The following is a 26,939-nucleotide window of genomic DNA, read 5'->3' on the forward strand; positions in this document are numbered from 1 at the left end:
TAAAGGTCCTTCTCATGCCAAGATTCTAACGTCATCATCAGCCAAGAAATCTGGAGCTATTGATCATAATGCGCAGATAGCGGCCAATGAGGTCAAAAGAAAGAGTCCACAGGACGAGGCTGAGCGTTCATCGGCGCCGCGTAGACATGTCACGTCTCAAATGCTGTTGAACAAGTTTCAGCGTGATCGTGAAAGACGGCAACACAAAGAGGAAGAGGCACGTCTTGAGAAAGATCATTGGCGGTGTCCTTTCTTTGTCTACTGTTGGAAAGAAGGGTTGACATTGCCTTTGGCATATGATTGTCCCGAATGCAATGGTCAAGGCAGCCGATCATATAAGAAGCCACATCATGTTGATGAACCCTATCGACGTGAACGTACCCCTATGCATGATCAGCTAGGAAAAAGGGTATCAGTGCATGATCGACTGTGGGGCAGGACCATACTACGTGATTCTGCTGGAAGAAGAGTACCCGCACACGATCGGCTGGAACAGATGGCCGATGACAGAGTGCAAGACGATCAGCCGATGCGGAGAGCTCCAGAACATGAGCCTGATCATTCAGGTCAACCTCAGTGGTGTCTAGGAGGTTTGACCAGATCTCAGAAGTGATGTGTTCAGAGGCTTCGCCAGCCGGAGATTATAGAGGAAGAGCAAGAGCAGACTTTGAACAAGAAAGGGGTCAAGACGCAGGTCTGGCGTGTTAAAGCTAAGGCTGATGATGAATCGGCCGGTAATAGTTCCATACTGATCCAAGCAGTCGGTTCTTCAGAAAGTTCCTAATGGATGAGTTCCTAGAAGAAGAAGAAAAATTGGGGCATGGGTTTACATCGGCCGATTTACTGGAAGAAATTGATATCGGAGATGGTGATAGACCAAGGCCAACGTTTATTAGTGCTAATCTGGATCCCGAATACAAGCAGGAATTGAAGAGTTTGTTGAAGGAATACAAAAATTGCTTTGCTTGGGAATATTACGAGATGCCTGGCTTGGATAGATCTATTGTGGAGCATCGTTTACCCAAAAAATCGGGATATCGGCCATATCAGCAAGGAGCAAGACGGTGCAATTCTAAAATTTTGCCAGATATAAAGGCCGAGATCACACGTTTAATCGAAGCTAATTTTATTCGGCAGTGTCGTTATGCCGAATGGATTTCTAATGTGGTTCCTGTTTACAAGAAGAATGACAAATTATGAGTGTATTGATTTCAGGGATCTCAACAAGGCTACGCCGATGGATGGTTACCCCATGCCGATAGCCGATATGTTGGTAGACGCCGCTGCTGGGCACAAGGTGATCAGTTTTATGGATGGCAATGCTGGGTACAATCAGATTTTTATGGCAGAAGAAGATATCCACAAAACTGCGATCAGATGTCCAGGACATCTTGGTTTGCTCGAATGGGTAGTCATGACCTTCAGACTGAAAAATGCCGGTGCTACATATCAAAGAGCCATGAATTATATTTTTCATGAACTCATCGGCAAAATTGTGGAAATATATATTGACGACGTAGTTGTGAAGTCAAAGGGGCACCAAAAGCATTTGGCCGATCTGCGTAGAGCTTTAGAGTGCACAAGAAGGCACGGTTTGAAGATGAATCCAAATAAGTGTGCCTTTAGTGTGTCGGCTGGCCAATTCTTGGATTTTATGGTGCATGAGCGAGGGATCGAGATTAGTCAGAAGACTATATCCGCCATTGACAAGGTTGAAGCCCCTACAACAAAAGTTGAACTTCAGTCATTGATCGGCAAAATTAATTTTATTTGGAGATTTATATCTAATCTGTCCGAAAAGATTCAACCGTTCAGCTCATTACTAAAGCTGAAGGCCGATCAAGAATTCGTATAGGGGAGAGGAACATCAGAAGATATTGGACGAAATCAAACGTTATTTGGTGAATCCTCCAGTATTGGTTCCTCCCCAAAAGTACAAGCCGTTTAAATTATATTTATCGGCTGATGAACGTGCTATCGGATCGGCCCTTATTCAAGAATTTGAAGAAAAAGAAAGGGATATATATTTTGTGAGTAGAAGATTGCTAGATGCCGAAATCAGGTATTCTCTGGTCGAAAGACTTTGTCTTTGCTTATATTTTTCTTGTACCAAGCTTAGACATTATTTATTATCGGCTGAGTGTATTGTCGTGAGTAAAGATGATGTCATTAGATATATGCTCTCGTTGCCGATTTTAAATGGGAGAATAGAGAAGTGGATTCTAGCTTTATCAGAATTTGATTTGAGGTATGAATCATCTAAAGCAGTTAAAGGCTAAGCCATAGCCGATTTTGTTGTGCAACATTGTGGACCAGAGCTGAGCATGGTAGATCTTGTTCCCTGGACTTTATTCTTTGATGGATCTTCATGTGACAATGGTTCTGGAATTGGTGTGGTGCTAATCTCCCCTCGGGGGGGACAAATTTTGAGTTTTCATTTCCAATTGAAGCATCTGCAACCAATAATCAAGCTGAATATCGCACTATTCTCAATGGGACTCAATTGCTTCGAGAAATCAAAACTGATGCTATTGAAATTTTTGGAGATTGCATGTTGGTGATTAATCAGTTGATTCAATTTTGCGTTTGTATCATGAAGAGTGTCTCCAATTGCTAAAAGAATTTAAAAAGATGACCATTGAACATGTTCCAAAGTTTCACAATAGTGATGCAAATCGGCTGGCTCAGCATGCTTCAGGGTATCGGCTGATGGATGGGGTGATGGCCTTGGAATTAACAGCCGATGATTGGAGAAAAGAGATTGTTGATTATTTGAAAGATCCCTCCAAGAAAGTAGACAGAAAGGTCAGATTTCAAGCAATCAAGTATGTGTTATTGGAAGAAGATTTGTATTATGGGACGATTGATGGAGTTTTGATCAAATGCATTGATAAAGACGAAGCAAAAGTGTTAATAGGTGAAATTCATGAAGGTGTTTGTGGGTCCCATCAATCGGCCTATAAGATGAAATGGGTGATTAGGAGAAATGGGTATTTTTGGCCAATAATATTAGAAGATTGCTTCACATATTACAGAGGTTGCAAGAATGCCAGAAGTTTGGGAACGTGCAAAGAGCCCCTGCGTCGGCCATGAATCCCATAATCAAGCCATGGCCATTCAGAGGATGGGGAATTGATTTGATCGGCCAGATATACCCCCATCCAGCAAGAATCATAAGTTTATCTTAGTGGCCACCGATTATTTCACCAAGTGGGTTGAAGCAATTCCTCTGAAAAATGTTACGCCAAAAGAGATGATAAAGTTTGTCACAGAGCATATTATCAATCAGTTTGGTATTCCACAAACTATTACAACCGATCAAGGTACTATGTTTACTTCGGAGGAATTTGAAGAATTTGCCACTATAATGGAGATTAAATTGCCGAATTCTTCTTCATATTATGCCCAAACTAATGGTCAAGCGGAAGCGTCTAACAAAGGGGTCATCAAGTTGATCAAGAGAAAGATTGATGAATATCCTAGGAAGTGGCATACTGTGCTTAATGAGGCTTTGTGGGCATATAGGATGGCTTGTCACGGTGCTACAAAGGTGTCCCGTGGGAATTAAAACTTGATTCACGACGTGTTACATTTCAAGATTAGTTAACTGCCGATGAGTATTCGGTTTTAATGAAAGATGAATTGGAAGATTTGGCTGGCCATCGGCTGAAGGCTCTTGCGAATATTGAGGCAAATAAAGCCAGAATTGGCCGATGGTATGACAAAAAGGTAAAAACAAAAGCTTTTGAGCAAGGAGAGTTGGTTTGAAAGTTGATTTTGCCGATAGGAACGAAGAGTTCGAAATTCGGAAAATGGTCACCAACATGGGAAGGGTCATTCAGAATAAACAGATGTGTTCCTGGCAATGCTTATATTTAAAGAAGTATTATCCTAGTATTTGGGTGGATGCATAGCCGGTTAATTTAAGTTATCGGTTAAATTGTTGTGGCCGATATGATATATATCGCCCTTAGTGCAAAAAATCTACACAGTCCAGATTGTTCAAATTTGGGTCAAAGTTGATTTTTTGCATTGTCAATTGAAAAGTTGCAGTGGAGGTTAACAGGGAGGGGAAATACTTCATTAATGATATTGTTTACAAAAGGCCCGATCAGATGATCGGGCCGATACAGCAATAGGCTATTTCTAGAAAGATGCTACTCCTAGAAATCTAATCATCGGCGAAGACATTGTCGATGACCGCCTCTATGCTAACTTCTTCGGAGATGGCGGTGGCTGCCATTTCCATGTCGTCGGCAAGCTCCTCGAAGGCCCACCAGTCCTTGCTGCCCAGCGGGAGATGAACCGGCTCGACCTGCAAGAAGTCGTGGCCGGACTGGAACTGGGCTGTGGCGAGGGCTACGGCGGCTCCGCGGCGGACTCCATGCCCGGCGACCTCCCGGACGCGGCGAGGGATGTCCTGCAGGCGGGCGGCCACGGTGTTGCCGCGGGGTTCACGGACTCGGTGGCGGTGACTGCTGCGGCGTGGAGAATCTGGACCTGTGACTCCAGGGCTGACGGAGCAAAGGGTCAGAGATGAAGATTCGAGAAGGTAAAGAAGCAGTGCATAAGAAATATAGCTTACAAGCGACCCTGGAGTCGGCAGCGGTGAGTTGGGCCCGGACAATGGTCCGGTCGGCTTGTGGCCTCCAATTCGGAGGCGAGGCACTGAGACCTGATGGTCTCTTCTGAGTAATTCTGCCGAGTTTTGTCCTTCTCACGAAGAAGCTGGCGAATGGACTCCTTGGTGCTCTCCGGAATGTCAGGGAAAGGGGGGCCCTCCGAACCAGAGGAACCAGAAGAAGCGTCATCACTTCACAGGAAAATACAAAGAAATTAAAGATCGATGTCAAATAAAAGCATGGCAATCCAAGATGGAAGAGGAGGATTTACTCCAAACGGCAGCGGATTGCCGGCGGGGCGTCAGAAGGGCCCTCATCGGAATGCTTGAAGCCCGCCATTGCTACAGAAAAACCTAGGGTTTTTGTTGGAGGAGGGAGAAAGGAAATGCTGTAGCTAATGAAGGCTTGTTGCCGATGCCAGGACGGGGGTGATATTTATGGGCCAACCTGATGAGGTGAAAAGATAGAAGATAAATCGGCGCGTTGAATTTGTGTGGATAGAAGGCAAAGGGCCAAGGGCAAAGAAGAGTATTACCCGGCTGTACTAAGCGTGCCGTGTGCACAAGATATGAGGAATTGCTCTAAATATTGATTGGAGTGTTGGTGCAGGGGGCAATTATGAATCAAGATGGTTTCAGAACAAAATAAATTATTCCGAAACTAGGGGGCATGTGTTGACACCGTTTTTTGACACGTGTCATGGAAGGTGATTTTGATAAAAAGAAGATAGCCGATTTGAAAGAAACCAAAAGATGAACAGGGTTGGAATCGGCCGATAGAGCCTGTCCGATGGACCAGAAGAATATGCTTTGAAGATGCTGATTCGCCCGCTCTGGTGCTCGGCCGATGGAGAGTTGCCGATGAAGTCAGGGAAGGAGAAGAGGACACGGACTCTACAAAAATCTTGACGATTTGGTTGTAATATCTTAGTATAGTTTAAAATTAGAAAGTCTTTTCTTTATAGTCAAGTAATGTTTGCCGTAATCGGCTAGGACTCGATAGCGTTAGGCTATATATATATCAGTTGTAAGGGACCGAAAAAACTTGATACATATCCAATACAACAACAATTTACAATTTCTTTTGCACTTTTTTCGGTGATTTCGCCTTTTCTTTTCTCTTTTCGACGTGTTCTTTCGAGTTGATCAAGGACGTCTCACATTCAAACGACTTGGGCTGTGTTTGGTTAGGGGTGTAAAAAATTTCGCGAATTTTTTTGGCCCTTTGACCACTAATTTAGAGTATAAAATGAAGTCTAATTATAAAACCACCTCCACAACCCCCGTGTAAATTGCGAGACGAATCTAATGAGGCTTTTGACCGCGTGATTAGAGAACGGTCACTGTAGCAAATGATCAATTAATTACCGTCGTTAGATTCGTCTCAAAAAGTTACACTCATTTCTGAAAAAGTTTTGCAAATAGACTTCATTTAGTACTCCATACATGCGAGATTCTTTTCTCAGAAAACATACGCGTAAAATTCCCTGTAGTAACCAAACACGGCCTTGGTTTCTGATGAGTTTTTCGTTTTACCGAGTATATTTGAGTTTTAGCTACCAGGCGTATCGTTGTGGCTTCGTTCAGATCTATTCAAAAGTTATCGAGTTTATCTAGACTTTGATCTCGGACGAATCGCTGTTTTCTCGTCTAGATTTATTCACAAATTATCGATATCGGCTAGATTTGTAGGTTTTCCTGTGCTTTTTGCCATTATCACATCTATTCGCTAGAAACATATTAGATCGGCTTTAGGTTTTGGATTAACATCTTGTTATCTCAAAAGCTGGTTTAGATATGTTTCGAGCATCACATTATCTGAGTTACACATTAGTAGCTTAGAACCTATTATATACGCACAATCGGCATCTTTAAGCTGATTCTGTTGTTCTTCGCATCGGCTGATTCTGCCGACGCGCTTATTTATTACACGCACACATTTAATACCCTTTTGTCATTATCTATATCGGCATAGCCTGCTGATACGCCTGTGTAAGAGATATTCGGAATTTCAGCCGATACGCTCTCGAATTTGACTTTGTTTTATTTCTTGTCAATTACAGGTCAAATTGACTGGCACGCTTGGTTGACTTTCCAAAACTTGACAAACACTTTCCTAAACCCTGATGCGATGCGAGCATCTATATATAGAATCAACTTCCTTTCTTTTCAGGGTCGATCAATGTGCAAGAAGATTCCTTTTTTATTAGGAAAAAGAATACAATTGATTGATATTAAAGTATTTTAATATAGGCTAAACTTTAGCATGTTTCGAGACATGACTAATGAATAGGGTTAAAATCTATAAAACTCTTTTCTTCTTAATATAATGATGCACAACTCTTATGTGTATTCGAGAACAAAAAGCCTCCCCCCCTCGTTGCTCTCTTCCTCCTCCACTTTGCTGGTGGTGATAGAGCATCGGTTTAAATTCGCAGGATCCAGGGGCGGAGCTGCAGTCCCCGGCAAATGCCTTAGTGCTACTGTAGAAAAAATAAGATTACTCTACTCAAACCCCGGCCCAACGCTTCAAATGTCTAGCTTCACCACAGGTAGGATAGACAATGGTAAATTTGCCGTCTCAGGGGCAGCACCTACAGGAAATCCACGCTCCACTTTCCTCTTCCCTTTTTACAAAGTTAGGGGTATCTTAGTCTTTTTCAAGTTGTTGGTTTGCATTAGCTCCCGTTAGCTCACAAATGGATGTGCTAGTGCTAAAATTTAGTCATTAACACAAATGGAACCTTAATCATTTCCAAAGTCATTGTTGTCATTAACACCCATTACCTCTCCCTTCCTACCTACAGTTTAGAGACTTTTTTTTTGAAGTTTAGCTAAGTTTAGCCCATCCATTAGCCCTCAAGTTTGGTGTTTAGCTCTCATCTTTTTTTGAATAATTGGTGTAAATATGGGGAGGGTGATTGGATGGGCTATTACTTGCCTCCACATCACATTGAGGAGATACGACACACAAATCCTATCCCAATGGCTTTCAAGTCAACTTAATTTGCATCTTGCATTGTTTCCCAGCTAGCTGCTAAAATAACTGGCCGGCCACTTTCTTGACCTAGCTTCACTTTGATTTGTTATTATTTTTTTCATTGAGGAAAAATAAGAAAAAGTAATATCAGACGATGTCTTATCTGGATGCAAACCATGCCTCGTCAGTTACATGTCAGAGATATATGCCATATATATATATATATATATATATATATATATATATATATATATATATATATAGTTTAGCATTTTATGGATTCCTTTCTTCCATTCCAAATCCTATTAGGGAATGAATGAACAATGGTTGATTAAAAATCGAAATGCTAGTTCAATATATGTTTTTTTTACCTTGGCATGTTCTTATTTTGTTTCTTATTTTCTTAGAATGGTTTATTGCTAGCTGTTTTTCTTTTGAGACAGAATGGTCCATTGCTGTCTGATAATCCTACGAAGCAGTGACTCAACTTTAATTTGTGCTCGCGGGGCAATAAGATATATATATATATATACATTTATTTATATACCACAACAATTATTGAGATGTTTGAATTTCAATCTATATCTGTATGCTGTTATCCCGGTCAAGAGAGAATAATAATGGGACTAATTATAAATGAAAGAAGAAAAACATCAGGGTTTTCTGATACGATGACAGCCGTGCAAACTGCATTGGGTGCCGTGGCAGATTTAGCCCTGTGCATGGGTTCATCGAGTTTTTTTTTGATAGGAATGGGTCCATCATATCGAGTGCATAATCCATTGTTGCAATCTGTAGAATGATCAAATTCTGGATGTATTAATCAGTTGGTTCAACCGTCCATTTCATTGGGGCAAAAGAAAAATAAATAGGAGAAAATAAATAAAAGAAAAAGGCTATGGCACACTGCAGATTGTAAAACTAAACACCACCAGGGCTGGCATAAATAATACATAGTACTCCATTTGCACTACAGCAGATGGTACACAATGTACAAGACATTGAACTAGAGTGAGGTGAGATGAAACTGGAATCCCCAATCGATTTCAGCCTAACAGGCCTACACTAAATACAACCCTGCTGTTAATTAGTTGAAGGGCCGTTTTTGAAACAAGAAGAAAAGGGTGTTTCTCCAGCTGAAACATCTTTTCTTTTATCTTGCATTGTGATGTTTGGATTTTTTTTTATTTGGTACCAACGGTACTTGTTTTTGTGCAGCTCGAAAAAGGAAGTACAGGTTTGAATAATCGGTGTAAATATGGGGAGGGTGTGATTGGATCGGAAGGGCGGCCCCCAGATGGAGTCCAGAGTGGCAGAGTGGAGCGAGTGGGTAACCACGTTGAATTGGCGGCAACGCAGCGAAACTGTGCAAGGGAAGATCTGAATCTGATCGATGTGATCTGAGAGAAGATGGACATGGGAACAACTCCTCCTCCTGACTCTTCTTGCATCCTAATAATCTATATGTATAGCGATCGATCTGCTAGTCATTCCCACGTGGCCTCGATCTGGTTGATTTTATTTTTTTCAATCGATCTCAGCGGCCTGGTTAATTAATATTAAGAAGATAAATCTTAGATCAAGCAACCAAACTGAAACAGCAAGCATGCATGTGAATATGTGGAGAAATTAAATAAAGCAGGAAGAAATTGCAATCCGATCCGGGCGCGGCCTTATATAAGTCAATCTCATCAATCTCGCGGTCAGTCTTCCTCTTCTTCCTCCTCCAGCTAGAGGGAGCGGGATAGCTGGCTAGCAACATGCGGGGCGCCGTGCTCGTCGCCATCGCCGCGGCGATCGGCAACATGCTCCAGGGATGGGACAACGCCACCATCGCCGGCGCCGTGCTGTACATCAAGCGCGAGTTCCACCTCGAGTCGCAGCCCGCCATGGAGGGCCTCGTGGTCGCCACCTCGCTGATCGGCGCCACCGTCATCACCACCTTCTCCGGCCCCGTCTCCGACTCCGTGGGCCGCCGCCCCATGCTCATCGCCTCGTCGGTGCTCTACTTTCTCGCCGGCCTCCTCATGCTGTGGTCGCCCAACGTGCACGTGCTCCTGCTGTCGCGCCTCGTGGACGGCTTCGCCATCGGCCTCGCCGTCACTCTCGTCCCCGTGTACATCTCCGAGACGGCGCCGCCCGAGATCCGGGGCCTGCTTAACACGCTGCCGCAGTTCACCGGCTCCGGCGGCATGTTCCTCGCCTACTGCATGGTGTTCGCCATGACGCTGGCGGCGCAGCCCGAGTGGCGGCTGATGCTCGGTGCCCTCTCGCTGCTCTCGCTGCTCTACCTGCTCCTCACCGTGTGGTACCTGCCCGAGTCGCCGCGCTGGCTCGTCAGCAAGGGCAGGATGAAGGAGGCCCGGGCCGTGCTCCAGATGCTCAGGGGCCGGGACGACGTGGCCGGGGAGATGGCGCTGCTCGTCGAGGGCCTGGGCACCGCCGGGGACACGGTCATCGAGGAGTACATCGTCGGGCCGGGGCCGGCCGATGATGGTGGTGGCGAGGCCGGCGACAGCAAGGTGACGCTGTACGGGCCCGAGCGCGGCATGTCGTGGGTGGCGCAGCCGCTGCCGCTGGGCGCCGGCGGGCAGGGCAGCATGCTGGGCAGCGCCATCGGGGTCGGGCTGGGCTCGCGGCAGGGCAGCGTGCTGGACCACCTCCGGGACCCCGTCGTGGCGCTCCTCGGCAGCGTGCACGACCTCAAGGCCGCCGCCGCCGCCCCAGCTGCTGAGGGGGGCAGCAGCATGCTCTTCTCCAAGTCCAACCTCGGCAGCATGCTGAGCTTCCACGACAAGGCGCCGCCCGTGGACTGGGACGACGAGGAGAGCGGCGAGCAGCTGGCGGCGTCGGACGACGAGGGTGTCCGCGCGCCGCTGCTGGACGCCCGCAGCAGCATGCACGAGCACGAGACGGCGACGACGATGGGCATCGGCGGCGGGTGGCAACTGGCGTGGAAGTACGCGCCGGAGAGCGGCGGCGTGGTGAAGAGGATGTACCTGCACGAGGAGGCGGGCGGCGGCGAGGGCGGTGTGCACGCGGCAGCGCTGGTGAGCCAGTCGGCGCTGCACCTGCACCTTCACGGCACGGCGAATCAGGAGGAGGACGAGGAGCACGGGCCGGCGCCGGCGCACCCTGCGGCGGCGGAGCAGAGCTCAAGCTGGCGCGAGCTCCTGATGGCGCCGGGCGTGCGGCACGCCCTGGTGTGCGGCGTCACAATGCAGGTCCTGCAGCAGTTCTCGGGCATCAACGGCGTGCTCTACTACACGCCGCAGATCCTGAAGCAGGCCGGCGTGAGCGTGCTCCTGGCCAGCCTGGGCCTCGGCGCCGACTCCACCTCCATCCTCATCAGCGGCCTGACGACGCTGCTGATGCTGCCGGCCATCGGCGTGGCGATGCGGCTCATGGACGTGTCGGGCCGGCGCAGCCTGCTGCTGTGGACGCTCCCGGTGCTGATCGCGTCGCTGGTGCTGCTGGTGGCGGCGAGCGTGGTGCCCATGGCGGCGGCGGCGCACGCGGCGGTGGCCACGGGGAGCGTGGTGGTCTACCTGTGCTGCTTCGTCATGGGGTTCGGGCCCATCCCCAACATCCTGTGCGCGGAGATCTTCCCGACGCGGGTGCGCGGGCTGTGCATCGCCATCTGCTCGCTGGCCTTCTGGCTCGGCGACATCGCCGTCACCTACAGCCTGCCGGTGATGCTCAACTGGGTGGGGCTCACGGGGGTCTTCGGCTTCTACGCCGTCGTCTGCTGCCTGGCGCTGGGGTTCGTGGCGCTGCGCGTGCCGGAGACCAAGGGGCTGCCGCTCGAGGTCATCATCGACTTCTTCAACGTCGGAGCCAGAGTCACTTGTCATCGATCGTGCTCTCGGATCGGATCCTACAAGCTTCTTTTTCCCTCATCATTACTTATACGTATATGTATGCTGATTCATGGAGTATTTATATATGCATCATTTATTATCTACTCCCTCCGTTCTAAATTATAAGACATCCCAAGAATCTTGAAGAGTCAAAATAATCTCAAGTTTGACCAGAATTATAGAGAGAAATATAAAGATTTATGATATCAAATTGATGTACTATGAAAATATAACTAATAAAGAATCTAACAGTACTTAGTTTATATAATAAATGCTATTATTCTATTATATAAATTTGGTTAAACATAAAAAACTTTAACTCTTCAAGATGGTTGAAATGTCTTATAATTTGAAACGGAGGGAGTATCATCTATCCATCCCTGCGTCATCTTCTTCTTGTGTTACTAAATTAAAGAAGAAAATGAGTGAGGCATGCATGATAGTGGAGGCGGCACTTGCTTCGCTTTGCGTGGTCAAACCAAACAAAAGCATCGGCCAGGAGCTAAAGAGAATGATGCCTTGGTTAGATCCAAAAACTTTTGGATGTAAAACACTGTATCACTTTCGTTTGTATTTGATAATTATTATTTCATCATGGATTAACTAGGCTCAAAAGATTCGTCTCGCAAATTACAGATAAACTGTGAAATTAGTTATTTTGTTTAGCTACATTTAATACTTCATGCATATATTGAAAAATTCGATGTGATGGAAAATTTTGTAAAGTTTTGGAATTTTAAAGGGAACTAAACAAGGCTTGAATTGGACGAAGATGCTTGCTCTCCTGCCCGTGCCGTCCCAAATGCTGCCTTTCTGACTGTGACGGTTCATTGATTATGTATACTACTGTAGTAGATGATGAGATTAGCACTTGAACAGATACATATCTGGCTAGGTTGCGGCCGCGGCCGCCCCGCACCTCCGGCAGGTGAGGACGGCGGCACGGCAGGAGGGGCAGCTGGCGTGGGCGCCCAGCCAGGTATCGATGCAGGCCGCATGGAAGCCGTGGCCGCAGACCGGCAGCAGCCGGAGCTCGTCTCCCTCGGCCAGCACCACCAGGCAGATGGCGCACTCCCTCTCCTCTCCTGCTGCTGAGGCTGCTTGCAACGACACCGTGGGCAGCGTCTCGATTGCCGCCTTCTTCAGCCCCCTCGGTGCCCGCGCCTCCGCGGCGCTTGGGTTGCCGCCGCCGCCGCCGGCCCCGCCACTGCTGCTGCGTCTGCGGCAGGTGCACCGCGCGACGAGGGCAAGCCCGGCCACGCAGATGAGGGCGCAGAGGAGAGACGCCAGGATCACCACCGTGTCCGAGTCCCCTGCTGCATCTGCATGACCATCACCAAGCAGGGGAGGAGGAGATGGAGATGGAGATGGGCCGTTGCCGGCTGAGCGGGAGCGGGGGAGGCTCTTCGCCGGAGCGCGCATGCTCAACCCAACAAACTCGCTTCCTGCCTTGTGCTGCCCCTGGGGGTGAGCAGCTGCAGCTGCTTTTAATTTATAGAGGTGGCTACAGTATACTGCTCCCTCGGTCCCAGATTAGTAGTCCCAAATGATTCGTTTTGACTTTTCTAGATGCATAATTTTTTACTACGTACCTAGATATATATTATCTATCTATCTATCTATCTAACCTATATAGACAACCCACTAAAGATCATTTACTCCCATTTATCTGCAACCATGCTAAGCCACGTCACTTCTACTTTCATTACCGTCAGATCATCGGTGTTCTCTAAAATCCATCCGTCCATGTATCATCCCCATCATCCTCCACTAGCATCAACCATAATGACCGTAATCCTCCACAAGCATCACCCATAATGATCATAACTCGAGTGCCACTACCGATGACTTTTCAGCTCATTGTCTGACTTCTCTGCTCCCTTCGTGCAACTATAAAAGACGCCCAACCTCCTCATAGCTTATCAAAAAAACTCTCTCAAATCCTGCAGCAACGCGCGGGGAATCACTTACTTATAATTATGTCTAGGTGCATAGCAGATCTATGTATCTAGAAAAGCCAAAACAACTAATAATTTGGGATGGAGGAAGTAGTGACAAGAGCACCAAAGCTGATAACTTACAGTAGTAGATGAAAGCAGGTGATGATTAGTTTCTGGTTCTCGTAAATAATGGATGAATGCAATTTCTGGTGCAGTACAAACAAGTAGAAATGATACCACTCAGTAGGAGCCTGCCTAAACAATCACCATAGACTAGAGGAGTGGCTTCGGATCACATATCAAATCTAACATCCCATTTCCCATCCATATAAGCATTCACTGTCCAATTGTTTTCTCTAAGCTGGAGATAAGGCACCTGCAGTCAGATAATACTTATAAAAAAATCACAACAAGGCACAGGTCAGTCTTCTTGTTTTTTTTCACCTTTTGTCTTAGCCACAAATTGGAAGCTACTATTACTTTGCATAAATCAAATGTAGTAGGACGCTTTACTTAGTTAAAAATATTGTTTGTCAGCAGCGTACCCAGCTTCCAAGTCGAGGAGCAAAATAGATAGCCACGGCAAAAAAAAAAAAATGGCAAGGCCCAACAGGTACTAATTTTGAATGTAACTAAAACTATGCGACTCTAGAACACTGGATTTGTTCGTATTTATCTTTAAGCACCCCATTTGGAATGCACCCATGCATTGTATTACATGTAGTCTGTTGTGCATAAAAGATGATTGTGCAACCACAACCGGGGCATAAATGATGAGTGGCTTGGTTACCTTGTCATAGAATTCATAGCCAAGTTTGAGCCTGACATCTTGGCCTTTCCTCAAGTCAAGTATGGTCCAGGCGAATTCGACGGCCCCAGTTCTCTTCTTCTGCACAGGTTTGATGAAATGAAATCACAGGCCCCCCTTTAAAGAAAGACGCGAGCATGATTTGTGAAAGGAAATGGGGAGTTAGTTACCGGCTTGAACTCGGTGTCGGTAAGCAGGCGGGCCTTGAGGTTGAGTCCTAGCAAGCCAGTGGATGTGAAGGGGAGGGCCTTCTTGGCGCGAAGGTTGTAGGTGAGGCCATCGCCTTTGTGCAAGTGGACGCCAACTCCGACGTTGGCTGAGAGCTAACGCATCTGGCAATGTGAGCAGAGGTGGTGTGTCTGGCTGGAGCGGGAAAGAGGGGAGGGAGCTGACCTGGGGGTAGAATTGCCTGACAAAGAGAGCAAGGTAGCTTGGGGCAGCAGCTCCGGCGGTGCCAGCGTCCATCTCCCCATGAGCCTGCCGTCAATCATCCAATGAAATGCGATGGAGAGGGGAGGCGAATGGGGAAAGGAAGGGAACCTGCCTGTATTAGGGAGTTGTAGCCGAGGGGAAGCTTCTCCTTGGCGTGGATGCGGAGGCCGCCGGCGCCGCGTAGGCGCAGGGAGGTCTCCATTAACGGGTTTGTTTGACTCTTGAGTAGGAGGACGAGGAGGAGAGGGAGCGCAGCAGCAGAGACTGGGGGGCGCGCGGGCGGAGGCGGACTGTGGAGGAGAGAGGCTGACAAGACGGCGGGATTCGATCGATGCTCTGTTCGGCTGGTCACCAGCTACACACCTACACGATTTCTTTTTCACATCCCTCTAGCTCTAGCTCCAGCCTCCCTCCAGCTCCCTGTCGAATAGTATTTTTCTCTCAACTATTCTAGCTCCAGTCTCCATCTCCAACCTACCGAACACGGTATACAAGGAAAAGGAAAAGTGAAGCCGACGCCGACGACGCGGAGACATTGGGCCGCCCATTCTACCTACTACTGTACTGAGGAGAGAAAGAAGAACTTTGTTTGGCGGGCTTCACTGGGCTGGCCTGGCCTTTTCGATAGACTGGTGTAGTAGAGAGTGGAGTTAATCTCAGAAAAAAAAAGAGTAGAGAGTGGAGTACTCCGTAGCAGCAGGAAAGAAGAGAAAAGGGTCCTATTTATCTCCCTGAATTATAAGCCGAATTTACGTTACCACTTTAAATTTGAAAACCATGTATTTTGTCTCACTAAACTCAGAAAACCGAATATATAATATTTTTAGGTGGTTTTTCTTAGTGTTTTTTCCTTTTCCCTTTTATGTTTATTTTGATGAATATTTGAAAAATTATAGTAAATCATAAAATAGAAAATTAAATTAAATTTTGTTGGACTCCAAAAGGATATATCAATGCATTGAACATATTGTACGGTATAATATAGTTTAGTAAAAACAATATTTTTAATTTTAAATATATAATTTTCTATAATTAATTCATATCTAAATCTTCCTTGGTCTAATTATGGTAAATTTTTATGGTGAGATAATAATTATATTCTTTAAGTTGCAGTAAAAAATTTATAGTCATTGGATCATTTTTTATTGACAAACTAAAAAGTCTGGTATAGCTTGGAATTAAACTCTTGAATCTATAACTCAAGCATACATGATCCAATGAGCATAAAATTTTACTAGAGCACGATCATTTAGTTATTAGACCAAAATAAAAATTTCACCATAATTGGACCACGGAAAATGTAGATATGAAATAAATATAGAAGAATATATATATCTAAAATTTAAAATACAATTTTTACTAAATTATATTATATCATATGTTTACTGCATAGATCTACTCATATGAAGTCCAACAAAATTTTATTTTCTATTTTATAATTTTTTTTGTGATTTACTATATTTTTTAAAGGTTTATTTAAAATGAACATAAAATAAAAAGAGGAAAACCACTAAGAAAAACAACCCAGAGAGATCATATATCCGGTTTCGCGAGTTCGAGAAAGCAAAATATCTGATTTTCAAGTTTAAGGTGAAACCTATAGTTCAGAGGGTAAATAGGACTTTTTCGAAAAAAAGAAGAACTAAACAAGTGATGAGGTCTAACATCCACGGCCAGCCCACCTAACTACCGCCACGTAATTTGTTTGTGTTCCTTGTGTCTGGTGACACCCACCCACAGTTGCATACATGGAATTCCAGCTTTGTTTTCTCTCTTCTCTTATTACTAAGCCCGCGCAATCGGAATGGAATGGAATAATCTTGCAAAAGCCTACGCTGCCTGCGGCCGGTGTACATGCGCAAACGCATTGGGAATGGAATGGAATAATAATGGAACGGGATGCTATGCCTACGCGCCGCCAGCAAAAGAGAAGATTACTTTATCGTTATATCGACTTCGACATGACATATCCTTTTTACTTTTTTCCTAAACAGCTCTAATCTAAATTTTATTGAAAAGATATCCGTTCAAATACTTATCAATTCTTGTTTTTTTTTAAAAAAGTCTGTCTGCAGATAAAACAACACTTTTATTCCCTCGATTCACCTGGTCTGATTCAACTGACTCAATAGTTTTTTTTTGAGAGAATAAGCTGAAATAAGCTTATTACTGTATCTTAATACAACGTTATACGATGGTTCCATTCCATGGAGTATGGAGACCAATATTATCTTAAAGAAAATATACTAGTAATAACTAAATTTTGAATTGAATTTGGTGTGGGGGATGATTGGGGAGGGGAGAAAACGGATAAGACCATTCGCACCCCATGGCTCCACCGTCCCGCTATACAGGTAGAGTTGTTTTTAGAGTGGAAATCGCCTACAGCCCATGACTCCACCGTCACCTCCACCGTGGGGGAGCAGCCGATCCCCTCCATCTGCAGAGTGGTACGGCGTCCACCCCAATCACTGTGCCGCTGCGGGCCCCGGACGGAGAAGAGGGAAGGGCAGTTCGGTGGTGGTTGTGGTGGGATGAATATAATATGTGGTAGTGGGGTATAGAGTTAAAATGTAGAGTTGATGGAATGCGGATGAAGTTGGTGTAGGAGGAAGAATCTCGCTGACCAGGCAGAAATATTCCTTTTAGAGTTGAAATTTAGAGGAGATGGGGTGTGGATAGTCTAAGTGAGTGAAGCCAGCCACTCCCACTACCACCACTAGTGCTCCTGCTTTGCTCTCCTCTGCTCTGCTCTGCTTTCCTCTCTCCTCTCCTCTCCTCTCCTCTCTCCTTCGGAGGGCAAGAGGCCAGCAGCAGCGGCGGCGGTGGCGAGCTCTTCTTCGCCACCAGCGCACCCACCCCCCACTTTCCCCCAAAACCTCCTCCTAGGTCAGGGCTTGGCTTGGCGGCTGCCTCCCTCCGATCCGCCCCAAAAACCTCCTCGGTTGGTTTGGTGACCTCTCCCTCTCTCTCTTCCGTAATTCCTCCCTTCCCCATTCTCTCTCTCATTTTCGAAATTCTTCTCAACCTACCTACCTACCTCGTAGCAGATTGGTCCCTTAATCCAATTTGTTGCTGCTGCTGCTGCTTCGCTTGCTTGCTTCCACAATCCCCAGGCAGGAGGAGAAGAAGAACACCACCAGCAGCAGCCGCATCACTTGCTGCAGCTACTACTAACTACTCCATTAGCCGGCCATGGCGTCCTCCTCTGGGGGCCGCAGGATGGCCCCCGGCGGAGATTCCTCCTCCGCCTCCGCCGCTGGCAGGAGGATCCTCCGCACCCAGACCGCTGGCAACCTCGGCGAGTCCATCTTCGACAGCGAGGTCGTCCCATCCTCGCTCGTCGAGATCGCGCCCATCCTGCGGGTGGCCAACGAGGTGGAGGCCAGCAACCCGCGAGTAGCCTACCTCTGTGAGTTTCTTCTACTTTCTGCTCCCTTCCAATTCATTCATCAGTAATTTTTAATTGTAAATTCTAATCGCCCACCCCAACTAACCAACCAACCAGGCCGCTTCTACGCCTTCGAGAAGGCGCATCGCCTCGACCCGACCTCCAGCGGCCGAGGTGTGCGCCAGTTCAAAACCGCGCTCCTGCAGAGGCTCGAGAGGGAGAACGATCCCACGCTCAAGGGCAGGGTCAAGCAGAGTGACGCCAGAGAAATGCAGAGCTTCTACCAGCACTACTACAAGAAGTACATCCAGGCGCTTCAAAATGCCGCTGATAAGGCCGACCGGTCTGCCTTCCTGCCTGCCTGCCTGCCTGCCCCTCTTATTCCTCCTTATTCAATGCAACTAAATCACTCAAACGCTACCATCAATGCTTTCCCAGGGCTCAGCTCACTAAAGCTTATCAAACTGCTGCCGTGCTCTTCGAGGTCCTCAAAGCCGTTAATGTCTCCCAGAAAATCGAAGTTGATCAATCGGTAGCCGCCATTGCCTTTCTTGCTGGAGCACCACATGATATGGAGTAGCTTCTTGTCATTCTGCTTCTAGTTGCTTGCATTGCAGCTCCGGTTCCTCATCAATCAATGTCCTAATCACACAACCGCTCCTTGCAGATTCTGGAGACGCATAACCAAGTCGAGGAAAAGAAGAAGTTATATCTCCCGTACAATATCCTCCCGCTCGATCCTGACAGCGCCAACCAGGCTATCATGCGCTATCCCGAGGTTGCCACCTATTTCATCTATATCAAACTTGCCATCATAGTCTCATGGGATGCTAATGCATTTACGCGATGCCCTCTGTCGTCTGTCATCATTATGCATGCAGATCCAAGCTGCTTTCCATGCTCTCCGTAACACCAGAGGTCTGCCATGGCCCAAGGAACACGACAAGAAACCCGACGCGGATCTTCTTGGCTGGCTTCAGGCCATGTTTGGATTCCAGGTTATCGCAGTCACCATCTTTTCTCGTTTCATATCAGATACACATGCCCATAACTGCTTGCGAGCACTGAATCGATGCCCTCTAACTTTGCTCATCACTCTGCAGAAAGATAATGTATCCAATCAGAGGGAGCATCTCATACTCTTGCTTGCAAACGTTCACATCAGACAGATTCCCAAACCTGACCAACAGCCAAAGGTATACACATCGACCAAACACATGAGGTGCTTGATGTCTTCATGTCTGTGGCATTTATCCATTTCTTGCTGGCTAATGTTCTCAGTTGGATGACCGAGCACTGGATGCAGTAATGAAGAAGCTATTTAAGAATTACAAGAGATGGTGCAAATATCTTGGCCGCAAAAGCAGCTTATGGTATGACGTGCTTATAGTCCCGTGAAGAGCTGCAGTTATTTGCTCTTCTCAATACCGATTGACTTACTAGTTAATCATCTCCATTCTAGGTTGCCGACTATCCAACAGGAGGTACAACAACGCAAGCTCCTCTATATGGGCCTTTATCTGCTCATATGGGGCGAGGCGGCTAATCTAAGATTCATGCCGGAGTGTCTTTGCTATATCTATCATCATGTATGGCCAGTTCTGAGTTATTCAAATTAAGTATATATTATTATATTTACTAAACTAGTGAACTGAATCTAACAAGGATTATCTGGTTACTACAAAATTTGATTCAGAAATAGTATGATGTTTAGCTTATCTGACCTCCACTGCACAATTCTGTTGGCATAGTATGAATATTGAATAATCACATTCTGTTCACGTCCACAGTTTGAGAGAGTATATGTTGGGTGCAACCTTGCTTTGGTTCAAGACAAACATACTATTGAGTTGCATGCACCGACCAGTTCAACCCAAACGTTTAAGCTGATGGGGAGAGGTGGGCAATTCACTTATATTCCAACACTCCCCATCACGTGGAGCCTCCCTCAGGCCTCAGACGTGGAATAGGAGCGAGCAGCAATTATTTTATTTAATTGTGCTAACCAGGATTTGAACTCGAGCCCTATGGCTTTGATATCATATTGAGTTGCATGCACCGACCAGTTCAACCCAAACACTTAAGCTGATGGGGAGAGGTGGGCAATTCACTTATATTCCAACACATACAAATGAGTCATCCACGTAGCATCTCTAATCTTACTGGCCTTTCATGTTCCTTTTGTGGCTATTATGAACTTGTGTAAATGAATATGCATGCAAGTGTGCTTAACTCCCAAGGCTGCTTGTTGGTCATGATTGATTGGCTTTGGGTCGTTACAGTATGTGTCAATCATAAGTCTTGCTGTAAGATTATTATTGAGGAGTGTTGACAGTCTTATGCTGTTTTATAACAGATGGCTTTTGAACTATATGGTATGTTGGCTGGAAATGTGAGCCCGACGACTGGTGAAAATGTTAAACCAGCTTATGGTGGAGAAGAAGAAGCCTTCTTGAAGAAAGTTGTAACTCCAATCTACAAAGTTATAGAGAAGGTACGGTTTCTTAATTTCCATTCCTCATCGTTATGTTATGAAGCGCAATTATATCCTTTGCAACTTTTACATAGGAAGCTGAGAGGAGCAAGACAATAAAATCGAAGCACTCACACTGGAGAAACTACGATGATCTAAATGAGTACTTTTGGTGAGTGCTGATCTGATTACTCATTTTCCTTAATAGTTGTGTGGGCTGCTATATTGAGAAAACTCATGCAATTATTTCTGCACCTCTTCTCAGGTCAAGAGATTGCTTCCGATTGGGGTGGCCTATGAGAGCTGATGCAGATTTTTTCAAGACTCCAAATGATGTTCCTCGCCACCTTGCGAATGGGGTACGTCCCTTGTGATAATGAATTACTTACTGTATCTACGTGCAATCGGTATGTTTGAGTTAGGTGACATTTTGCTAGAGTATCATATTAAGAGAATTGATAAAACCAGACATCTTCATGTCATTCCATAAACCTTACACTAGAAGCATTTGGTGAATATACATGTGTTCTAACTATTTCTGTAAAGAAATTTCATCTGAGGACGGGACTGTAAAACACTTGATTAAGAAAGTTCATCTGAGGATGGGACTGTAAAACGTGCTTGTCTTAAAAAAACTCGACCGAGTGGGGAAAGACCGCCCCACCGCCCCACCGCCCACCGGTATTAGCTTAAGAAGAAGCCTCGGCTTCCCCGACCGAGAAAATCCCCGAACCCTGGCCCTGCCCTGACACTGGGAGACGTAACCCCTGGGAACTGCGCCTGGGCCATGTAAGGGTCCTCAGGCCGACCTGGACCGTCTCACAACCAGTGCTTTGGCACACGGGGCTACGACGTTAGTTCAGACTGTAGAGGGGTGTTGGCTTTCTTGTTGTCCAGTCTTGAACACCGCTGCGTCGGTAGTTCAGACTGCGGGGGGGGGGGGGGGGGGTGTTGGTGTATATGTGAGCCCATGTATAGAGGCCCATCTAGAGGCCAAGCCATTATTCTCTCCTATAAGAAGCAATGAAGCACACCAGAGGATTTTAAGTTTAGTTTCCTTAGCACTACAATGTTGTATAGGGAAAGAATATCAGGGTCCAAAAAGGCTAGACAGGGTTGTAGGACAGCAACAATTCCTAGTCCCTTTGAAGTTGTTCTTAAATAATAGATTGTTGACTCTTTTAATCTTTTCCTTTTCTCATGGTTGCTCCATGGCTATTATTTTTGTTCCCTAAATGGAATTCAATTAGCTTTTTGTTCTTAGTTTTATTTGCTTTGGCCATTGCGATACATTCTTTTATGTTACTTGTATTGAAGCTATGTGCTTCTAAATGATTGAAAGGAATTTGTTTTTTTTCCCTTTGGCAGTTACCCGTCACTTAGGGTTGCCTATATTGATGAAGTTGAAGAGCCTAGCCAAGACAGAAATAAGAAAATAGAGAAGGTTTACTACTCTGCATTGGTGAAGGCAGCGGTAACAAAGCCTGATGATCCTGGCCAGAAACTTGATCAGGTACCGTGAAATGGTTTTTAATTCAGTGATAGTTATGCTGCATATGGATCGAATTATATTGTGTTATTCCTACTATTAGTTTTTTTTTGTGTTGTGCCTCTATGTACTGGATTGCCCTTTTTTTTTGTCTGTGGGGCATGCTAATATTTTGCAGTCTACGGGTCTGTAATACCCATGCGCTCGTTCCAAAATTCTATCCAAACCAAACTATTTTTACCTGTATCCTAGAGCCAAATTTCATGGCTATGTATTCTACATACAGTGGCACTATATGCATTCTTAAGGCCAAAATATGACCTATTACATTGTTGAATCGGTCTAGGATATTTCACTACAACTGTTTAAAGTGTCTAGAATGCTCTAATGCTACCTATTTGGAATGAATGTATTTCCTGATCGCTTGGTGCCAATGAGATAGATGTGTTTACCTATCATCTGTTCATGTTTTGCTGCATAGGATATATATAGGATAAAGCTTCCAGGGAATGCAATGCTAGGTGAAGGAAAACCAGAAAATCAGAACCATGCCATAATCTTCACACGAGGTGAAGGTCTCCAAACCATTGACATGAATCAGGTATGCATCAATTTTCTCCCCTGGAACGGTTTCTGTGACAGTTTTTTACTGTACCATTTTATCATGACAGGAACATTATATGGAGGAGACTTTAAAAATGAGGAATTTGTTGCAAGAGTTTCTGAAGAAACATGATGGTGTTAGGTATCCATCAATACTTGGTGTACGAGAACATATCTTCACTGGCAGGTACGCCCAAATTAGTTTTAAATTTCTGAGTTTGTTTATCAGTGCCATTTAGTTGGATAATCATTGTATAATTTATTGATTTCCTCTACAGTGTTTCTTCTCTTGCATGGTTCATGTCAAACCAAGAAACGAGTTTTGTGACTATTGGACAGCGTGTACTGGCTAATCCTTTGAGGTGATTCATCTTATTATGGACATTTCTATATCACATTATGATCCATAGAATTTCATGTTTTGTAGGTTTATATACTTGTTTTTAGCATGGTTCTTCCTGATATATGTTGGTTTTTTTTTTCAATTCTGTAATGAACTAACAGTTATTGGGATTTTATCTTAATTCTTGTTATAAGTATTTAGTCTAGTCGGCATGCTTCAGTATTTGATATTTTTTTGTTGTTTGCCCTGAACATGTATCCAGGGTTCGATTTCATTACGGGCATCCTGATATCTTTGATCGGCTTTTCCACCTCACAAGGGGAGGTGTAAGCAAAGCTTCTAAGATTATCAATCTTAGTGAGGACATATTTGCTGGTACGCCACTGCCCCCCCCCCCCACCCCCTATTGCTTAATCTTGAAATGTGGAAATTGTTTTTCTTATATATTTGTTGCTTGATCACAGGATTTAATTCAACATTGCGTGAAGGAAATGTTACACATCATGAATACATGCAAGTTGGAAAGGGAAGAGATGTTGGTCTCAATCAGATTTCACTGTTTGAAGCAAAAATAGCAAACGGTAATGGTGAACAGACACTGAGCCGCGACGTCTACCGACTTGGACATCGTTTTGACTTCTTCAGAATGTTGTCATGCTACTATACTACTATTGGATTTTACTTCAGTACAATGGTACAAAGTTCTCCCTTGACTTTTCAACTTTCAGAACCATTGGCTAATGATGTGCAGCTCTCCTGCTCACAGCAGCTTGCACGGGTCTTCTCGGACTCCTTTATCTTTTTAATATAATGATGCACAGCTCTCCTGCATGATCGATAAAAAAAAGAACCATTGTCCAATTCTAAACTTTGTAACTTTTTCTGTCTCTTCTCAGATAACAGTTTGGACGGTGTATGTATTCCTCTATGGGCGCCTTTATCTTGTTCTCAGTGGCCTCGACGAAGCACTAGCCACTGGAAAGCGGTTTATACACAATGAACCTCTCCAGGTTGCTCTAGCTTCACAGTCTTTTGTGCAGCTTGGGTTCTTGATGGCGCTGCCTATGATGATGGAAATTGGTCTAGAGAGAGGATTCAGAACTGCGCTGAGTGACTTTGTACTTATGCAACTGCAACTAGCATCTGTGTTCTTCACATTCTCTCTTGGGACCAAAACTCACTACTACGGAACCACACTGCTACATGGAGGAGCTGAATATAGACCTACCGGGCGTGGATTTGTGGTGTTCCATGCCAAATTTGCTGAGAATTATCGACTGTACTCGCGAAGCCATTTTGTCAAGGGTATCGAGCTGATGATTTTGCTTATTGTGTATGAAATATTTGGGCAGTCATACCGAGGAGCTATTGCGTACATTTTCATCACGTTCTCCATGTGGTTTATGGTTGTCACCTGGCTCTTTGCACCATTTCTGTTTAATCCTTCTGGGTTCGAGTGGCAGAAAATCGTGGATGATTGGACTGACTGGAATAAGTGGATCAGTAACCGTGGGGGTATTGGTGTACCGCCGGAGAAAAGTTGGGAGTCATGGTGGGAAAAGGAGCAGGAGCCTCTTAGACTTTCTGGAAAGCGTGGCATTGTTCTTGAAATAGTGCTCGCATTGCGCTTCTTTATATACCAGTATGGTCTTGTTTATCATCTGAACATCACCAAGCACACAAAGAGCGTTCTGGTAATTTGCTCATCTCATTAATATTAAAAGACATCTTTCTGATTTATGTGTATAAACAAAAACAAGTGCTGTACTAAATGTACTTAAACATTTCGTGATGGTCTTTCCAGGTTTATTGCCTCTCATGGGTCGTAATCTTTGTGATTTTGCTCGTGATGAAGGTAATCTACTGCCTGTGCTCTTATCACTCTGTTTCATTTTGATGCCTACCCGTGAGTAACACTTGCTAGAGATTTGTACATGCAAAACCACTTGTAAATTATATGTGCTATCTTGGTGCTGGAGATGCCATAGAGATTCATGCAAGTATAATTATATGTGCTATCTTGGTGCTGGAGATGCCATAGAGATTCATGCAAGTATAATTATATGTGCTATATCTTGGTGCTGGAGATGCCATAGAGATTCATGCAAGTATACTGCAATGATTTTGCTGAATCAAGTGTCGAATTTGTGGTGTCTCACTGCAAATCAGCTTGTTTAGAGGGCCCTAGAGCCAGTTTTACTATAGGTTTACCTGCTCATAAATTAGAATGTATTGCGTAGGCTATTAGTTGATCGAATACGTGAAATTTTGCTAACTTTGGCTACGTGCTGTGTCGTTTACAGACTGTATCAGTTGGGAGGCGGAGATTCAGTGCAGAGTTCCAACTTGTGTTCCGGTTGATCAAGGGGCTGATATTCATAACGTTTATCTCCATCATCATAATCTTGATAGCAATCCCACACATGACAGTTCAAGACATCTTTGTTTGCATCCTTGCGTTCATGCCCACTGGATGGGGTTTGCTTTTGGTAAGTAGCTATTGTGTACTATGCATGGTTGGTTTGTTTGGCTGACGGTTGGGTTGACCCTCCCTCCTCGTGTGTTTGTTTGTTGGCTTCAGATTGCGCAGGCTATCAAGCCAGCTATCGCAAGTGTTGGGCTGTGGGGTTCGATCAAGGCGCTTGCCCGAGGCTATGAGATCATCATGGGCCTGCTGCTGTTCACCCCGATAGCATTCCTTGCTTGGTTCCCGTTTGTTTCGGAGTTCCAGACGAGGATGCTGTTCAACCAGGCCTTCAGTAGAGGTCTGCAGATCTCGCGCATCCTAGGCGGGCACAAGAAAGACCGGGCGACGCGGAACAAGGAGTGAGTAGGTAGTATTGTAGACGCTCCTAAACTAGTCGGTATCTCCGCCTTGAGTGTAAATTATGATTCCTCTTTCAACTCTGTTGGACTATTATAATGCAAGCGTGTGTGTGTGTGTGTGTGTGTGTGTGTGTGTGTGTGAGAGAGAGAGAGAGAGAGAGAGAGAGAGAGAGAGAGAGAGAGCCGGGGATGGTAAATTAGCAATCTAGCATTGTCTGTGCCTGTTACAGCCTTGTATTGGTTGATGATTAGAGTGGAGACCCTGGGATTTTTATGCTGTAGTTGGAGGGAACTCAATTATGCAAACATGCTAGCCAAGTTTGTATGTATATATATCTCTATCTCTTATATTTCTAAAGCAGGCAATAATTTCTTGATTCATTAATCGGAATTCTGATCGGAACCTGAATAAATTACGGAATCCGGACAATCAATGTCTCGCATGATCACAGCAACACTCCGCACAGAGTTGGTGATATTATATATATCTATTATATATATCACGTTGCCAAAGTTAACAAATATATATCATATGCTAATATATGCGTACTCAGTAGAGTGCAACGAGTAGAAACCAAACCACACTTATCTAGGACCGTCGATCAGAACATCACGAGGAAAATAGAAGAGAAGAAAAAGGGGCATAGAAAACTATAAAGAGTATGCTTAATCAAAATCAACAACGTTCCATCATTTCAAATTTTAGGTTATTTTAGCAAATATATCTAGATATAATATATATATATTATATATATAAAAACATTAAAACTATCTACATTCTTCTCCATTTCAAGTTATAATTTATTTAATATTTTTAACTCAAATTTAACCACTCATTTAAAAAATTGTGGACAGCTGAGCTGTCCGGCGTCCACCAGCCGGGCTAAGAGCAGTCCCAACCCTCCTACTAGGATGATTTTCATAGCATTAATGAGTATATCACATAAGATCAATCTCATTAAGAGCATTATAGGAGTGTCATGGACATTAAATTTGCTAACATGTACCAACAGTATGAGGAGAGATGAGAGATGAGTGTCATAAAATGTGAGAGGAGTGTCATCACCATGACACTCTATTGGCGTAGTTCTCAAGTTTTCAGTTTTGGTAACTGTGTCGATAATACTCTCACTAAGACTGGCCTAAGCAATTTGGTGACATGACAAATGAGTT

The 26,939-nt window shown here is 44.9% G+C and overlaps 4 protein-coding genes across 7 annotated transcripts; 2 read left to right on the forward strand and 2 right to left on the reverse strand.

Moving 5' to 3' along the window:
• Positions 1 to 9,230: 9,230 nt before the first annotated feature.
• LOC120656623 (monosaccharide-sensing protein 2-like) lies at positions 9,231 to 12,336 on the forward strand. Its single transcript, XM_039934788.1, has 2 exons — positions 9,231 to 11,450; positions 12,314 to 12,336. The coding sequence occupies exons 1-2, from the start codon at positions 9,362 to 9,364 to the stop codon at positions 12,334 to 12,336; spliced, it is 2,112 nt and encodes a 703-aa protein (XP_039790722.1). The 5' UTR covers positions 9,231 to 9,361.
• LOC120647274 (RING-H2 finger protein ATL80-like) lies at positions 12,253 to 13,355 on the reverse strand. The gene has a single exon (XM_039924010.1). It carries the CDS (start codon positions 12,881 to 12,883, stop codon positions 12,353 to 12,355), a length of 531 nt encoding a protein of 176 aa, XP_039779944.1. The 5' UTR covers positions 12,884 to 13,355; the 3' UTR covers positions 12,253 to 12,352.
• Positions 13,356 to 13,544: 189 nt separating this feature from the next.
• Positions 13,545 to 15,013, reverse strand: LOC120647253 (outer envelope pore protein 21, chloroplastic-like). 4 transcript variants are annotated; one of them, XM_039923983.1, is made up of 5 exons: positions 14,754 to 15,001; positions 14,603 to 14,686; positions 14,380 to 14,532; positions 14,192 to 14,290; positions 13,545 to 13,777 (listed from the first exon to the last, which is right to left on the reverse strand). In XM_039923983.1, exons 1-5 carry the CDS (start codon positions 14,841 to 14,843, stop codon positions 13,694 to 13,696), a joined length of 510 nt encoding a protein of 169 aa, XP_039779917.1. In that variant the 5' UTR covers positions 14,844 to 15,001; the 3' UTR covers positions 13,545 to 13,693. The 4 variants fall into 4 exon arrangements, with proteins under 4 accessions (XP_039779917.1, XP_039779935.1, XP_039779909.1 ...); XM_039924001.1 differs by lacking the exon at positions 14,380 to 14,532 and having other exon boundaries at positions 14,754 to 15,004; XM_039923975.1 differs by lacking the exon at positions 13,545 to 13,777 and having other exon boundaries at positions 13,784 to 14,290; positions 14,754 to 15,003.
• A 2,348-nt stretch (positions 15,014 to 17,361) lies between these two features.
• On the forward strand, positions 17,362 to 26,147 carry LOC120656632 (callose synthase 3-like). Its single transcript, XM_039934796.1, has 21 exons — positions 17,362 to 18,053; positions 18,150 to 18,375; positions 18,471 to 18,564; positions 18,700 to 18,810; positions 18,914 to 19,030; positions 19,136 to 19,228; positions 19,314 to 19,405; positions 19,495 to 19,621; positions 20,389 to 20,526; positions 20,601 to 20,677; positions 20,771 to 20,864; positions 21,848 to 22,018; positions 22,476 to 22,595; positions 22,666 to 22,784; positions 22,876 to 22,959; positions 23,203 to 23,315; positions 23,405 to 23,634; positions 23,837 to 24,634; positions 24,745 to 24,795; positions 25,244 to 25,429; positions 25,522 to 26,147. Exons 1-21 carry the CDS (start codon positions 17,837 to 17,839, stop codon positions 25,768 to 25,770), a joined length of 3,507 nt encoding a protein of 1,168 aa, XP_039790730.1. The 5' UTR covers positions 17,362 to 17,836; the 3' UTR covers positions 25,771 to 26,147.
• Positions 26,148 to 26,939: the final 792 nt, after the last annotated feature.

The sequence above is a fragment of the Panicum virgatum genome, chromosome 1K, assembly GCF_016808335.1.
Source record: "Panicum virgatum strain AP13 chromosome 1K, P.virgatum_v5, whole genome shotgun sequence".
Taxonomy (NCBI): Eukaryota; Viridiplantae; Streptophyta; class Magnoliopsida; order Poales; family Poaceae; genus Panicum; species Panicum virgatum.